At 40.1% G+C, this 14,876-nt stretch overlaps 1 protein-coding gene across 4 annotated transcripts in view; it reads right to left on the reverse strand.

The window, feature by feature from the left end:
• OSBPL1A (oxysterol binding protein like 1A) overlaps positions 1-14,876 on the reverse strand; it is a 170,670-nt gene that overhangs the window by 16,997 nt on the left and 138,797 nt on the right. For all 4 annotated transcript variants that reach the window (XM_044293459.1, XM_044293456.1, XM_044293460.1 and 1 more), the window contains exons 18-21: positions 6,852-6,927; positions 5,603-5,737; positions 3,435-3,532; positions 750-932 (exon numbers count right to left, since the gene is read on the reverse strand). In XM_044293459.1, coding sequence (XP_044149394.1) covers positions 750-932; positions 3,435-3,532; positions 5,603-5,737; positions 6,852-6,927 — 492 coding nt within the window. The remainder of the gene's footprint in view (positions 1-749; positions 933-3,434; positions 3,533-5,602; positions 5,738-6,851; positions 6,928-14,876) is intronic.

Here is a 14,876-nt window from a genome sequence, read left to right on the forward strand (position 1 = left end):
GGCATTATACCTTATCTCTGTGGAGGCTCCAATCCTAGTTATGGCTCACAATCACTGATGGAAATCATTGACGTGAATAAAGCATTACACAGATCGGGAACGAGAGTTTGTAGTAAGGTTTGTTCCTGATAATCTGCCTAACAACTGTGCAGTGTAAATCTGCCTTTAGTCTTGAGGATCACATGCATGTTGTATTACACAATAGCCATTAAAGTGAATGGCCATCCATGTAATACACTGATGAGTGGGGTGTACTTTTATATTTTATGAAACTTTGTTTTAGTCCTACATGATCGTTTGACTGCTGATATTATACTGAAATACTTCTGTATCAGGCCTCTTTCACATGACTCTTTTTTTTACGGTTTACGGGCCGTTTTTTGCATTCCGTATACGGAACTATTCATTTCAATGGTTCCGCAAAAAAAGTGAGCCTCTCCCATAGTCTGACTGTTTATAGGCTGTGGTCGACACTGACTGTGATATCAAAGGGGTTAAACAGCTAGCATAAAAAAAATCTCTCTGATCCCTGCCATTGCACCATCGTTTCAGCTGTGTGTTTCAGAGGACACTTACTGCTGAAGACATGGGCTATCAGGAATGGGTATCGGCGTTAACAAAGGTTCATTTTAATGACCTTCTGCATCATAAATATATTGCACAACTGAATGTCATCATTATATGTTCAGGGTAACGTTAAAAATTTCAGTAACAGCTTATTTTTCTGTGGACATGATCGTTTTACTCACTTTAGGAGTTCCAGTGTTATTATTCCTTTGGGTTCTGCTTCAACACTCTTCCCCCAAAATTTCAGTTTTGGATAGATTGATCCATGAAATACAAAGTCATTAGAAAGACCTTCTGCATGGAAAGCACTAATCGGCGGATGGTGGCTGACCTGTTCAGAAATGAGTCTAAATCCAAGATCATCACTAAAAGACAAAAATACAAACGTTCTGTGACCTGTAAGAGAACCGTTTCACTGTGCCCACTACATGCATGCATTATATAAAATACTTTAACATATTAATTACATGTTTAAATTTATCTGCTAGGATTAGGTAGACCAGCAGTGTATGAACATTTACTGGCAATACTCAATGGAGCTAGTCTCCATACACTGCTGTTCTCCTTAATGGGGTTGTCCAGGAGAATTAAGTTTCGGACAACCCCTACCTTCTCCATTCTTACCAAGCACAGCGCGTGCACATTGTATAGCATCTGTGCTTGGTATCGTGCTCAGTCCCATTAAAGTGAATTGGGCTGAGCGCGATATTAAGCACAGCCCTTATACAATGTACAGCACTGTGCTCGGTATGCTGCGAGAGTGCTGGTGTCTTCTCAAACAGCTGAACGTGGGGGCGCCGGTTGTCGGACCCCCAACGATCAGATTCTGATTACTTATGCTGAGAATAGGTCATCAGTATCAAAATCATGGAAAACCCCTTTAAAGGGCATCTGTCAGCAGATTTGTACCTATGAAGCTGGCTGACCTGTTGCATGTGCGCTTTGCAGTTGAAGGCATCTGTGTTGGTCCAGTGTCTATATGTGCCCGCATTGCTAAGAAAAATGTTTTAATATATGCAAATGAGACTAAGAGCAACAGGGGCACTGCCGTTACACCTAAAGGCTCTGCTCTCTTTGCACTTTGATTCATTGGGCCAAGCAGTGAAAATGTGATCATGCCTGCCTGTCCTACAAACGCTTTTTAGCAATTACACTGCGCAATAATGATTTTGCTACTGAGAGAACAACATGTGATTTATACTAAAATGAGAATGCCGATTCCAAATATGAACTCGAATTTGCCTGACACGTCTAGATTTTAAGTTATGCATGCAAAGCCTTTTCAGTTATAATATTAATGCATTGTATTGGAGATATTCTAATGGACATGTCCAGACCTGTTGACGCACTCAGGCTGATGTAAGCAGTAAGTACATAAGGCAAGCTGGACAGATTTTGATAAAGTGATCTGTTATAGCGGTATCAATTATGAAACTTAAGATGAATAAATGCAAATGTGTTAACGATCCAGACAATTTCTGCTACATATGTGGCAAATACACTACTTATGATCAGCGCCAGAATCTTACAAAACGAGTGCGTCTTGCAGCTTGGGATGCATTTGTACTAGTAGTGCAGAACTTCCTTTGGAACAGACGAGCTGCAAACTATGCTGAATTAGTAGACAACATGCTTACAGCATATGAACAACTTGGCTGCTGAATGCCATTGAAAGTGCATTGACTTTTTCCCACCCAATTTGGGACACGTAAGTGACGAACATGGAGAGCGGTTTCATAAAGATATTTCTACAATGGAGAACAGATATCAAGGCCGCTGGAATCCCAACATGATGGGGGACTACTGATGGTTTTTGCAACGGGAAAATATGACCGTTCACAAAAGGCAAAAGCAGATGCCTGAAGCACTTCTAACAGTACTGGGCCTTGCTCAAGTAAGACTTTTAAACTGAAAAACTAGACTTTTTGAAATTTTGTTATGCCATTACATTTTCATACACTGTTTACTACGCAAACTTTGATGTAGATCAGGTAATTGGAGTAAAACTTGTTCAAAAGTATTCAATGCTTTCAAAGTGCTTAATTCATTTAGGCATACTTATGCATTGCAAAATTTTGTGACGTGTAAAAACAATTCTGACTTCGGATTTGTAATCCGCACACTCGATTTAGTATAGGACAAATGGTTTTTGCCCAGTAGCAGACAAAGTTTTTTTTTTGTTGTGTGGTGTTATCTGGATGATGCTTGCCCAGTGTGAAGGGGCCTTAACTTTACTCTGGCCATGTTAAATAACAGTTGCAGTAAACCCTGACTTGTCACTTAACACAACAGCCAACAGTCAAGTTAAAATTTGCTGCAACAGTGGCCCAGATTTACTAATCCTGAAGATTGCGTACTCTTACTCGTACTCTGCACCAGAGTTGGGATGATAAATCTGGTGCAGGAATAGACCTTTTTTTTGACTCTGCACCAACTACTGGTTGGCTTACCGTACTTTCAGACAAATTTTTATGCCAGAATTGTGAAGTACTGGCACAAGATATTAGGCCTGGTCCTTTCATATGAGGCCCCAACTCTGTTGAGTATGTCAGAAAAAAAAGTGTAGAAACCCTAGATGCATCAAATTACACCACTTTTTAGACAGATTTTTGACACAGATATACCGCATGAGTGAAACTGAGCCAGTGTATTTAATGTGTTAAGTGCCAAGTTAGTGGGGTTGTGCAACTCCTAGCACCCCACCGATCAGCTGTTTGAAGGGGTGCCTGGAGTTGAGCCCCTGACAATCTGATATTGATGACCCATCCTGAGGACAGGTCATTAATATACTAATGAAGCACAATCAGTTTAATGTTTGCTACTTCTGTATCATTCATATTTCATACAATTTTATCAATTTCTCTTACCGAACTAACTCATATGTTTCTCCAAGAAGAGGGTTAAATGGTTTCCCTGTACGTTCCCACTGTGATGCAACTGCTGAGACAGCGAAGGCAGCAACACACTAAGAAAGATGGAATGGAAATAAATAAAAACTGTTTTAATAGTGTGGGGTTTAATTCCAGGTGTCAAGGGGTTCATCTACTATAGGAGGCGATGGCAGATCACTAGAATAAACCATCACTTCCTAGTCAAATCTAATTCCAGCAGCACAAGTTCAGCACAACGGCTCCCTACTATTCGCTCATATACTATAGAGAAGTGTGGCAGGTCCCTGTACAATGATGGATAGGAGGACACGTGTGCAAGGGAGTCATTTCTTCAACTGAGAAATGACTGATGTCTGCAGGAAAATATGGGAATTGTTTTATTGAGTCCAGTAGAGAAAGTCATGAGAGCACTTGGTTTCTGGCATTTTATCTCAATCCAGTTTCCATCCATTACACTTTATTCCACTTTTACATTTTAGATTTCAATTGCTGATGGATATTTGTTCTGTCAGAATTTATTGATATTTTAGCATTTAGCTCATTAATAATTTTCGTTTTCTAGCAATGACGCAAAGACACACAAAATGGACTACAAGGATAATGGCCTTCTGCACATCAGAGCTGGTACTGCAGAGCCATAGGCATTCCTGTGCCAGCATATGGCACTATATTATGTAGATATTCTCCTCTAGAAACTTATAGAGGTCAAGTAGGGCTCTGTAGATTTGTGCTGTACCATAGCTCTGTAGAACTTGATGGGGCGCTTAAGCTCTAAGGATGAGTCAGACATTTACAAAAAAAAAACATTCTGTTTGGATGAAATACAACTTTATAAGCCAATCACTGCTGATGATCCACAATCAGAGCAAGAATGCAGAATAATCTCTCATATGTGGCAATCTAAAAATGTCTATACACCTAGTACTGCTGTTGACTGTCAGCTATCGCTCCTGTTCCCTTAATAAGGGGCAGATTGGCCATAGACCTTACAAGGAAATTTCCCGGTGGGCCGATGCCCAGGGGTCCGCCAAAGCCGCCATTTCTGCCGCTGGCTGGGTACATAATGCCCATCAGTGGTAATCAACTCTGTGAGAATCAGGTACTCATGTACCTGGCCAGCGACATGCCCTCCTGAATTTAACAATGTCCCACATCATACCTCTTGAAGGGGTTGTCCGGGTTCAGAGCTGAACCCGGACATACCCTTTTCACCCAGGCAGCCCCCCTGAGGCTAGCATCGGAGCATCTCATGGTTTCTTTTGTTTTCAATAACACACTGCTGGGCAGAAACTGATGTTTTACTGGCTAGGGCAGCGCTAAATCCCGCCCATCAGTGCTGGTGACATCACCGGGCTTCCTGGTAGCCCCAAGGAGAGCCCTGGTACGTCACCGGATCTCCAAAAAATGCCTTTGCCCTGCGCAATTTAGCGAAGGGCAAAGGAGAGCATCGGAGCATGAACTGCTCCGATGCTCAAGTCAGGGGGGCTGCCGGGGAAAAAATTTAGGTATGTCCGGGTTCAGCTCTGAAACCGGACAACCCCTTTAAGCACCCTGCTCCATATCTTAATCAGACAACTGGAGGAGAAGAGAAAATTGCCTCTATTGACGGCCAACTCAGAGGGACAGCATTTGGGGCAATATATTGTGTGGCACTGTGGTATTTTGTGCTATGGTATTGCTGACCCACCTACTTTTGTTGCCATGCCTCCTGTCAATTTAGACCCTCCTACAATATAGGGGCCACTTTAAAAAAAAATAAAAAAATTCCCAGGCCACTTTAGGTTCCCAATCCGCCCCTGGCCCCAATACATATGCATGTTTGGCCAAGCATGCAGAGAAAGAAATAAAGGTGCTGCCGGACACTTCTGGCAACAGAATATCTCCTTTAAAAACAAAAGTATTGGACATATTAGAATCCAACATGCCCAATCGTCCTTTTCCCTGCGATATCTGCAGATAAGTATGGTCACTTTAAGGCTTTACTGGGAAATCTGATGAGAAGCTATATGCATTTATCCTTCAGTCAAGCAGAAGGCATATCCCAACTCGATTTTAGGACTGTTCTCGTTTTCCAAAAATCTTCAGAAATCCTTACAAAAAAAAATATGAAAATTATAACAAACATTTCCGTGTCCGCAAATCACCTGCATTCTTTCTATGGGGTCTGTACATTGATTTGCCTTATGGATGAGATAGGTGTGCTCCATATACTCTGAAAGGCGTTGTAGAAAGCTCAACGGCTCATTGAAAATTACAGGCATCGTGATCTTGGATAATTCCTGTGATGTGCAGAACAGGAGAAACACATTTGCATTACTGGTAAAGGTATTATAGATTTATGAAAACTCTTACATTCCCTTTATGCATGAAAAAAAAAACTAATTTCAATTCTAATCATTTGGGAATTATTTTATACATGTCAATTTTATATACAGTGTCTCTAGAAGCTCTAGATTTATCAATGACATCTATATGCAGAGATAACATATGCATTTCTTATCAATGCCAGAAGCACATCCCAGGAGGACCTATATATAAAATGTATCCTGACCCACTCCTGCAGCACTGTAAAATGCAGATTCAGCTACAACATAACTTTTTCTAAAGGAAGAGATGGACTAATTTAGTAAAATTTGACATTCTACATAAAATACATATATAAAAAAGGTATAGAACATTTAGGAAGACATCTTAAAATCTAAAAGAAGACCTGTTTGCTCTACTGAAATGTCTGTTTTAGGCTACATTCACACAACCGTATACGTTTCGTGGTTCGCTAAATACAGATACGGCTGTGTGTATTCCGCACTTTCCGCGGGCCCTATTCTAGAAATGCCTATACTTGTCTGCAAAACTGACAAGAATAGGACATGTTTTATAATTTACATAACGACCACACGGATGTGGACAGCACCCAGATGACATCCCTGTGTATCTTAAATGCCCTAATTTAGGGCGGCTTCATCACCAGTTTCCAAATAGACTGCAAGCTCTTAGAAACCAAAGTACAGATCACTATCCAAATGATATGGCGCCATGGGATAAATGGAATTATTATAAATGCAAAAATGATATACATTTATCAAGAAAAGAAACAAAATGTAAGAAACAACAGGTATTCATCACTTCCTTACCATCATTATCTATTGTACTTACCATTCCAGAAACATGTCTGAGCCTCATGGAAGAAAATAAATGTTGATTTTAATGGATCTAATTCAGGGATGCTCAACCTGCGGCCCTCCAGCTGTTGCAAAACTAACAGTCCCAGCATGCCCTAATAGCTGTAGGCTGTCCAGGCATGCTGGAAATTGTAGTTTTGCAACAGCTGGAGAGCCTCACTTTGGGCATCCCTGATCTTAATTGAACAGATGGAAAGAAGAATGTGCTTACCATTCCAATGCACTTTCTTAATATACTCCAAATACTGAAATCATTTCTAGAAAACATTGGGGACGGCAAAGTTGTTCTGACAAAAGAAAAACATTGTTCAGCCATGGGACACATCATCACAGTTCAGAAATCGAAATCATTTTACTGCAGTAAATCCACAAGCATGGTCAGGCGCTTTGTGTTTGTAAAGATGGAGCTGGCTGTGCATGCGGATTTACTGCAGGGACTTCATCTGTAAAAAGCCGATTTATTCTGAGAATCTATCAGCAATGATTTTCTATAAAACACTGTGTATGCACAAAAACTAAAATTTCAGACTTCATCAGATACTTCATTGTGAAATACTGGACAACAGCCAAAAAACATATGCAAAAGTTATAGCTTACTTCACATATAAAATAAAACATATTATTTAAGGGTCAAAGCTCAACTTAAGGTCATCACTAAATACCTTAGATTTAAGGGACTATGGCCCAGAATGGCAAAGATAAGAGATGCAATAGAGTACCATATTAAATGCTAGATGGTTTAAGGGTCTCATTGTAAGCAGAACAGGCGGAATGGACATAAGCGTTGGTATTATTGCACAAGAATAAAAGAACATTTAGTAGCACTCTTCATCTTTCCGATGGTCTTAGTGTCTGGTGTTGCAGTGATGACATCACATACTATTCCACATGTTTTCTGCAGCCAATCACTAATCTCAGCAGTCACCTTGCAAGGTTTGGCACATCATTGCTACAGAGCCAGTCTTGTAACAGCAATTGCCCATTTACAACAGACAGGTGGGAGCAGCGGAGTGGTGGCTCTAAAACGGTAGGGAACTGAGCAGATGAGCCATATTTTGTGTTAGAAAAAATACAAAGATAAAGACTGGCCTTGATCAAAATTGTTGAGGGTCCTACAAAACCAGTTTAACACATCACCTAAGTGGTGCAAAGAAAGCAGTCAACAAATCACAGTGGGCAAACAATCACCGTTGGTTCTGGCCTGGGTATTGTATTGCAGTGGCATTCAACGTCCAATGGTTTCATTTTAAGTGCTTCAGTTTCAAGAAAAGAAAGGCAAAATACACGTAATAATCTGATACGTCGCTGGCGCAGACACAATATTTCAGGGTCAGGTCTCTGAATAATGAGGATACCTGACCCTAAATTACATGAGGGGAGTGGTGAAAGGGGAGTGGCAGAGGCGATTTGTATAAGAATTAAAGTAAAAATGCTAAGGGAGAAAGCCAGTCAGATGACTAGCGAAATGTCTTCAAGATAAAATACAACAAGGCTAGTTGCTCTTACTTATTACCCCTGATATACAATGACCAGGATGAATGAGAACCAACACAGACCCGTCTGTAACAGTCACTTGCTATCACAAGAAAGGATCATACAGAAATCTATTCTGTGTTAATAAGAGGAACACCACCAACAAAGATCCTCTTTAAATAACACATGGGCCCCGATTAGGGGTAGAGCCACATGACATCCAATTTATCATTCATTACCATGAAAAACAGAGGTTGTAAAAAGTAATTCATATAATAATATAGCTTGCAGTGGGTGGTAATGTGTAATGCAAATGTGGATATACATAGTTATTAAGGTTGGAAAAAGATAAAAGTCCAACCGTTAATCCTGCTATATTGATACATGTAACAAATCCCTGGATCAATGTCCATCTTCCTTTTAAAAAGGGGTTGGGGCTAAAGGGAAAGGGTGCATAAAACAAGATAAAGCATTGATATCAGTTGTCATAAGCCTTAATGTTATTTTGAATTAAAAAGTCATCTAAACCTTTTTTGAAGCCATCTTATGTACTTGATGTGACCAGCTATTCCACAAATTCACAGCCCTTAGGCCTCATGCACACGGACGTTTTTTTTTTTGCGGTCCGCAAAAAACTGTTTCCATTGTTCCGTGATCCGTTTTTTCTTCCATGGGTCTTCCTTGATTTTTGGAGGATCCACGGACATGAAAAATAAAAATCTACGTCAAGTTTGCCTTTGAAATGATAGGAAAAAACAGACACGGATGACAATCTTGTGTGCATCCGTGATTTTTCACGGACCCATTGACTTGAATGGGTCCGTGAATCGTTGTCCATGAAAAAAATAGGACAGGTCATATTTTTTTCACAGACTGGAAACACGGATCACGGACGCGGATGCCAAACGGTGCATTTTCAGATTTTTCCACGGACCCATTGAAAGTCAATGGGTCCGTGGAAAAAAAGGAAAACGCAACAACGGCCGCGGATCCACACAATGGTCGTGTGCATGAGGCCTTACTGTAAAGAATGCTTGTCACCTCTTATGACTGAATCTTTTTTTTCTCCAGGCATAGAGAGTGGCCCCTTCTTTTTTGAGGGCTTTAATGCAGAATAGCTTCCCTCTCTTTTGTATATACAGAGCTATAAAAAAAACATTTAGGATCTCTGCCTACTCTTGATCCTTAGTGACCAACCGCCCCCCTTACTATCATTAGGGGGGGGGGGGGGCCTACATGTTCTAACATTGGTTCTTTTGCATTTATGTATTTGAAGAATGTTTTGGGGTTGTTCTCACTTTCTTTGGCCACCTGTATTTCATTGTGTATATTTTCACTGATTTTTTTTTACCCCTTGCATAATTTACTTAGTTCTTTATACTTTTTAAAGGCTATAGTTGACCCCTCTGATTTGTATTTCTTAAAGGCCCCCTTTTTGTCACTTTTTGCCCTTTTTACACTATTTGTAAGCCATGTGAAATTTCATTTTATTCCCTTGTACTTGTTACCTCTAGGAATGTATGTGACAATATACTTATCCAAAGTAGATTTAAAGCTCTCCCATTTGGCATTAGTGTCATTATGTGACAATAGTTGCTCCCAGTCTATGTCCTGAAGTGCAGCCCTCAACCCTGGGAAATTAAGTGTTTTTGCCCTACTAACCAGAGTTTGATTTTTACAGTTTAGTTGGAATATAATTATATTGTGGTCACCATTACCAAGGTTTTCATGGACAGTGACATTTCTCACAAGCTCTGCATCATTAGAAATGACTAGATCCAGAAGAGCATCGCCTCTAGTAGGATCTTCTACAAACTGACCCATAAAATTATCCCGCAAAAAGCTGAGGAATTTTCTCAGTTTTACAGCAAAGGCAGAACCATGTTCCCAATCTGGAGTTCACAATATAACTCTTAGGAGCACTTTGTGCACCATGACAAACAGTAAATGTCTATGGGAAAGTGTATTGTACAAATACTTCAGTTTGAATACGTTTTTGTTAGTGCCAGGGTGAAGGCACTTCACTTCATGAGACTGTTTGGCTCCTCAGCTACGATTACCGGTATATCTTTATAAATTATTATATAATTTATTTACTGACTATAGTTTTAAGCAGATTACTAATCACAGTGAAAGGTGATATTTTTTTATACACAGATTTTGTTGAGCTTTCAGCCCGGAAATCCAGACAGAAAATCAGCAGCATATCCATTATGTGTGAACATACCCTAATGGGTAAATGGGCTGCATTAAAGGGAATCTGTCACCATGATTCTGGACTATTATCTGCAGAACTACTGCAGATGAGTCCAGATTACGAATTTTTATACTGAACTCCCCAACCCCTGGTCCCCACTGTCAGCATTCAGAACTGTAATGAAATACACTGTCCTCTTCACTTCAAGTTAGCATAGCTGTACAGACTGTGTATTTTAGCACAGCTTTGAGCGCTAACACTAGAGGAATGGACTCCTTTAATCAAAACCTAAAAATAAGGTAATCCGAGTGACCTGATCTACAGTATGTATAAAAACACAAACAAAATGATGATAATGTATTGATCACCATCTAAATGTACAAGATCTTAGATGGATTATAAAGGTGCACATGCAATGCAGAATCATGAATTATAATGCAACACTAACTGAAGCAAATTATAATAGATCATTATTAGATATTGTAGAAGAACACAAGAGCAAAGAGCAGTCTCTTATTATACTGCCTAAAAACATCCACTACCTACAAATGATGATGTGGCCATCATTAGTACCAAGGCTTAACCTTCTTTCATTACTGGACACTATTGTTTGCCATTGGTGGCCTACAAGTTTGCAGGAGGGCTGGAAAGTGCCTACTGCCATCATACATAGTGCAGAGACACGTAGAAACAACCTCTGATGTCATGGTCTGGGTCGCCATTATCTAGCATGGATGTTTCAGCCTGGCATTTGTGGAGAGAACATTGACCAGCCTTCATTATGTCTAGGACTGAGATGCCCAACCTGCGGCCCTCAAGCTGTTGCAAAACTACATACCCGAGACTCAGAATCCGGCCCCTTTCATTTCAATGGGGCTGTGTACATGAGCATTGGTTTGCACGCATCACTTGTGCATTGCGTGAAAATCACAGCATGTTCTATATACTGCGATTTTCACACAACGCTGGCCCCATAGAAGTAATGCAGCTGCATGAAAATCGCATCCGCCAGCGTGGATACAATGCATTTTTCACAGATGATTGCTGAGATGTTGTTTGTAAACATTCAGTGTTTTATCGCACGCGTGCAAAACGCATTAAAATCGCATTTCACCAGCGCGATAAAAATTGAACAACTAAACTGGATCGCAGACAAAACTGAATGACTGTTTGTGAAATTGCACATTTTTCACTGAACGCATCCGCAACGCTTCCGTACCTAATCTGCACACGCTCGTCTGCAAGGGGCCTTATAGTCATGATTAACTAGCAGCCATGTTCAATCAGCGGCAGTGGGGAAAATATGGTATAACTTATATGGTGATCAGGAACTAATAATATTTACTGCAAACAGAAAAAATATTCGGATTTGTCCAAAGCAAGACGAATAAGAATCTACCATCACTACCTCCATTCTGAATATAGTAAGCCTTTTATTATGGGTTAAATAAGGGAGAAAAAAATAACTAAATAAAAAAAAATATATATATAAATCTAGACGTCTCTCGAGATCTGAACCTGGGACATCTACATGCAAGGCTGGCCACCTACCTCCAGGCTACAGAGTAGTTTTCTATACTTAGAATTAGAAAGCTAATACATATTATTGCTGTCTTTACAATTCTATATTGTGCCTGTGAATAAACTAGTAATATCTATTTGCTTTCTAAGCATACAGAATCTCTATTCATCAACATGGTAAGGCTATACTAAGTAGTGTATATGATATGTACGTGCTAGGACACCGCTCTGCAATCATCATGCTGATGTCTAGCCCTGTCAAATCAAGGGAAGGGGGAGTGTGCAGAGCAAAAAATTGCTCCTAGGATTCAGCTCCGCTCCAATGTGCTTATTTGCATATGAATAAAAATGCAGATATCTCTGCAGCTGTTTAACATACAGACAAAAAAGGTATTGTTTTAATCTGCATGATCAATCGTACCAGGCAGGATGGTTTAATAGGGTTGATTATGCTGACAGAGACAAGTTTTCCAGGTGTTCTTTTTTTATTTTCTGCTAGAGCATTTTGAAAAGTGAGTGAAAAAAATGGGCATAGTTAGCTGTATCCTAATTCGGAGTACGCTAGTTTTATCAACTGCTATTTTTTTAAAAACATTGCCAAAAATGGCACACTTCGACTTTAGTAGGAGTTAGCAAAAAAAAAGCTGAAGTAACATCTCTAGACATATTTAACGATATACCAAATTTGAGACATTTAATACATTTGGTGCAAATTACAGCGGCAACGACTCAAGCAAATAAAACTTGAAAGGGGATAAATCAACCTTATAAGGTTTCCTATAAAGAAGTTCAGTACATAAGTGCACACTTTCCATAGCCCCCTCTATCTTTACAGATTCTTGCCAACCTGCACATGAGCCCAGTAACAAACATAATATATAGTGCATTCGAAAAGTCTTCAGATTCCTTCACTTTTGTATGGCTTTGTGCTAAAGTACAAATAATTTTTTTTATTTTTTATTTAAAATAAAAAGTTATTCCCCGTAATTCTGCACTCAATATCAAAATAGAATGTTAGAAATCTTTGCTGATATAAAAAACTAAAATATTGCATTGATGCTTCACTATAGAGATGGTATTAGGCAGGTGATGGGCAGTGCCTGGTATCCTATTCAAATGACACTTAGAAACGGTTTCTTCAAGACCAGAGAATATTGTTTCTCACAGTCCGAGTGTTCTTTAGGTGCTTTTTTGCAAACTCCGGGTAGGTTTAATGAGTCTTTCACGAGGCTTATTTCTGTATGTTCTGCCATAAAGTCCAGATTGGTAGAATGCTGCGGTGATGGTGGACTTTCTGGACGTCTGCTTCATCTGCACACAGGATCTTTGGAGCTCAACCAGAGTGATCATTGGGTTCATGGTCACCTCTCTTACCAAGGACCTTCTCCCAGTTCCAAATTTCTTCCATTTAAGAATTATTGACACCACTGTGCTCTTGGGAACTTTCAGTGCAGAGGAAATGTTTTGCACAATTCTCCAGAACTGTGCCTCCTCACAATCCTGTCTCTGAACTCTACAAGCAGTTCTTTCCTCCTGATGGCTTGGTTTTTGCTCTGATATGCATTGTTAGCCGTGAGACCTTATATAGACAGTGTTGTGAGTTTCTAAATCCTATCCAATCAACTGAATTTACCACAGGAAGAAACATCTTAAAAATGATTAAGAGAAAAGAGAGTTCCGTCACAGGGGCTCTATACCGGAAAATAACTGATCAGTTTTATCCCCATGCATTCTGAATAGAGAGTAATCTGTTCAGTTTGCATCAGGATGTCTTCAGTTCAGTCGTTTTGACTGATCAGGCAAAAGAGAAAACCGCAGCATGCTACGGTTTAATCTCCGGCGAAAAAAACTGAAGACTTGCCTGAATGCCGGATCCGGCATTTTTTCCCATAGGAATGTATTAGTGTCGGATCCGACATTCAGAATACCGGAATGCCGGATCCGTCCTTCCGGTCTGCACATGCGCAGACTGAAAAGAAGGGGAAAAAAATAAATGCTGGATCCGTTTTGCCGGATGACACCGGAAAGACTGATCCGGCATTTCAATGCATTTTTTCGACTGATCAGGCATTTTTAAGACTGATCAGGATCCTGATCAGTCTTACTAATGCCATCAGTTAGCATACATTTTGCCTGATCCGGCAGGCAGTTCCGGCGACGGAACTGCTTGCCGGATCTCTCTGCCGCAAGTGTGAAAGTAGCCTTAATTAGACCTCAGAGCAGACAAAAAAATAAATAAAATAATAGTACAGTAAATCAATTATCTCTCCTGCCCCGGAAGCTGCTCCTGAGATCCAGCGCTCTTCCTGCCATACTGTGCTGTGATCCTACGCAACACAGCGAGAGGTTACAGAGCATGCTGACAGGAGAAGACCAGAAAGCCGTGAGTACAGAGCCTGCACAAGGAGTGCTGCATTCACTGCTCCCCGGTCCTACTGTACCAATGACCATTTTGGAACTGCTCATCAGTATTGGGCCCATAAGACGCACTGACATTTTCTCCCCCACAAATATATGTACTGTAGGTTGGCTCAGAAATTAGTTAGCCATTTGCTGTTTGACAGGCCATATGCTAAACTGAAAAACTCTCCTGGTAAGGAATGTGGATGAAACTTTTCTCCGTTTTTCCTGGAATATGACTTTTTGACATGTGGTACTGAGCTTTGCACTGCAGCTGCCAAATTGCTAAACTCAAATGTACTGTATATTGTAAAATGATGTCCAAAGCTGAACATACACTTTGTATGTTGTAAGAAGGCTGGAAAACAGCAAAATACATAATGAATATTCTCAAGAAAACCATTTTGATTAGGAAACATGATAATCAGTTATTTGAAGAAAATCTCTTAAAGCAGATTTACACCGTAGAATTCTTGGGCTGATTATCAGGAAATATTACTATGAACGCTTGATCCCGATAATCGGCCCATGTAACTATGCTGTCATCACCCGATGAACGAGAGAAATGCTCAATCTTCAGGTGAAATGATCTTTCATCCACTGCATTAAATCATCATTTCTGGGCAGCTGTTCGTGGTTTGTAAA

This window comes from Bufo gargarizans, chromosome 5 (genome assembly GCF_014858855.1).
Source record: "Bufo gargarizans isolate SCDJY-AF-19 chromosome 5, ASM1485885v1, whole genome shotgun sequence".
NCBI classification, from domain to species: domain Eukaryota; kingdom Metazoa; phylum Chordata; class Amphibia; order Anura; family Bufonidae; genus Bufo; species Bufo gargarizans.